At 43.8% G+C, this 1688-nt stretch overlaps 1 protein-coding gene across 1 annotated transcript; it reads right to left on the minus strand.

The window, feature by feature from the left end:
- Positions 1-620: 620 nt before the first annotated feature.
- Positions 621-1420, minus strand: PPTG_20226 (hypothetical protein; the record flags this gene model as incomplete). The annotated part of the gene is made up of 1 exon (XM_008918918.1): positions 621-1420. A coding segment is annotated over one exon (779 nt), but the record flags the coding sequence as incomplete, so codon positions are not given.
- Positions 1421-1688: the final 268 nt, after the last annotated feature.

The raw sequence follows: 1688 nt of genomic DNA on the forward strand, positions 1-1688 counted from the left end.
AAGTACTTACGCCCTTTTCCATAGAATGCTGGTGGGTGATCTACCGTGTATGATAGATATTCATTACTACTCCATCCAGAAAAAGTTACACGGATCGGCTTTACACCATTTTATACTTGATTTCACTATACTAGCAAATCCCTACGATAGAGATATCGTGGAGAATCGAGCTTGAATAAAGCAATTAATTCACACTATGTGGTAAGATGTGGTCCCAGCGTGCAGTTGGCGGCACTTAAGCAAGGCTGTCATCGTCCTTGACGAAAAAAAAAATAGCGCAAGGGGGAAGGAGATACTGGTTAGAGGGCTAAATGAAAATTGCCGGTGCAACACCATGTTGCCGTCCCCACTAAGAAGCAATATGGCGTCCTAGACAAGAATCTATGTAGTGCCCCCCACCAAGTTGGTCCTGGCAACCTTGAATAAAGTCATTGGGAGTTTTAAATGCATACTATTAGTAGAAATTGTATGGCTCGAGTTCATACTTGTCAAAAATGCTACTCAAAAAAATACAGACCATTCTACTATCGAATGCTGCTTACTCCGTTATCGTGGGCCCAAGCAACAATCCTGAAACTATAATATACTCAACGAATCGCTTCGAACGGAAATGGAAGAGAACGCTAGTAGGATTATTAGATTTAATAAAACTTTCCGTATTGTCTGGCAGCTCTGTTGTATGCGATCAGACCCGAACTACCCACCATGAGCGCTATATCTGTATCATCCAATCTCCCCAATTTTGTCAAAATCGACACTTTGATCGCCATTTCCGTATCGGATCCCCCACCTAGAAGCTTCGACCACTGGCTCCAATGAATGTCCTTTGCCTTCTTGTTCAATGCCTTGATATACTCCTCATAGATCCTAAACGTATCCACCTTGGTTATTTCATTAACAGAAAGGGTACTCAAACCAAGATCGTCCCAGGCCGCCGTTGTACTAGCCTTTTGCTTGAGCCAACCATCAACCTTAAACTTCTGGAAGTACTTGAAATTCGGGTCATCCGTCAGTGCTCTTCCTATCAGATTGGTGAGGTGTAGCTTGTTCAAGACGTAGTCCTCAGACTTGCCGTTCTTAATCCAAGATGTGACTCGCCAATTTTTGAGACCGGGTATCAATACACCCCTCGCTTCGTCATCGCTCATCCTGGCCGTACGCAGTAGCCTTCCGCCATAGCCACTTGTTGTAGGCCTTGACATCTTGGTGTGGCGGAACTCTGTAGCTTTCACAACCACAATGAACAGGGTCAACGCTGCCAACAGCAGGAAGCGATGCATTACGCCCATGTCTTTCAGGACTTCGTGAGACTTGAGATCTATCGGGATACGGAGCAAATGCTGGACTGGTGCCTTCGCAAGCAACAGGTCCGTAGATCGGTGTACGCAAAAGGTGTGATTCACAATGAACTTAGGTTGGGAGCCAGCAGCATGTGTTTTTGTGCTAACTGTCCATGATAATACTCAAGATGGGATCATTGCTACTACAACCCGTTATGATTGGCCAATAATTCTATAATAGTATATTATCAACCAATAGTAAGGCAAAATTCCCAAATTCCCAGTGATTTTTCTATACAGATTTCCCCGGCAAATCCACAGCGGTGGGACGAATAAATCGTCCGAGTTTACAAAGTTTACACAGGAAATCTGATCCAGGAAAATGTATTGATTTATTAGAAAGTTTTG

Source organism: Phytophthora parasitica, assembly GCF_000247585.1.
Source record: "Phytophthora parasitica INRA-310 unplaced genomic scaffold supercont2.375, whole genome shotgun sequence".
In the NCBI taxonomy this organism is placed as follows: domain Eukaryota; phylum Oomycota; class Peronosporomycetes; order Peronosporales; family Peronosporaceae; genus Phytophthora; species Phytophthora nicotianae.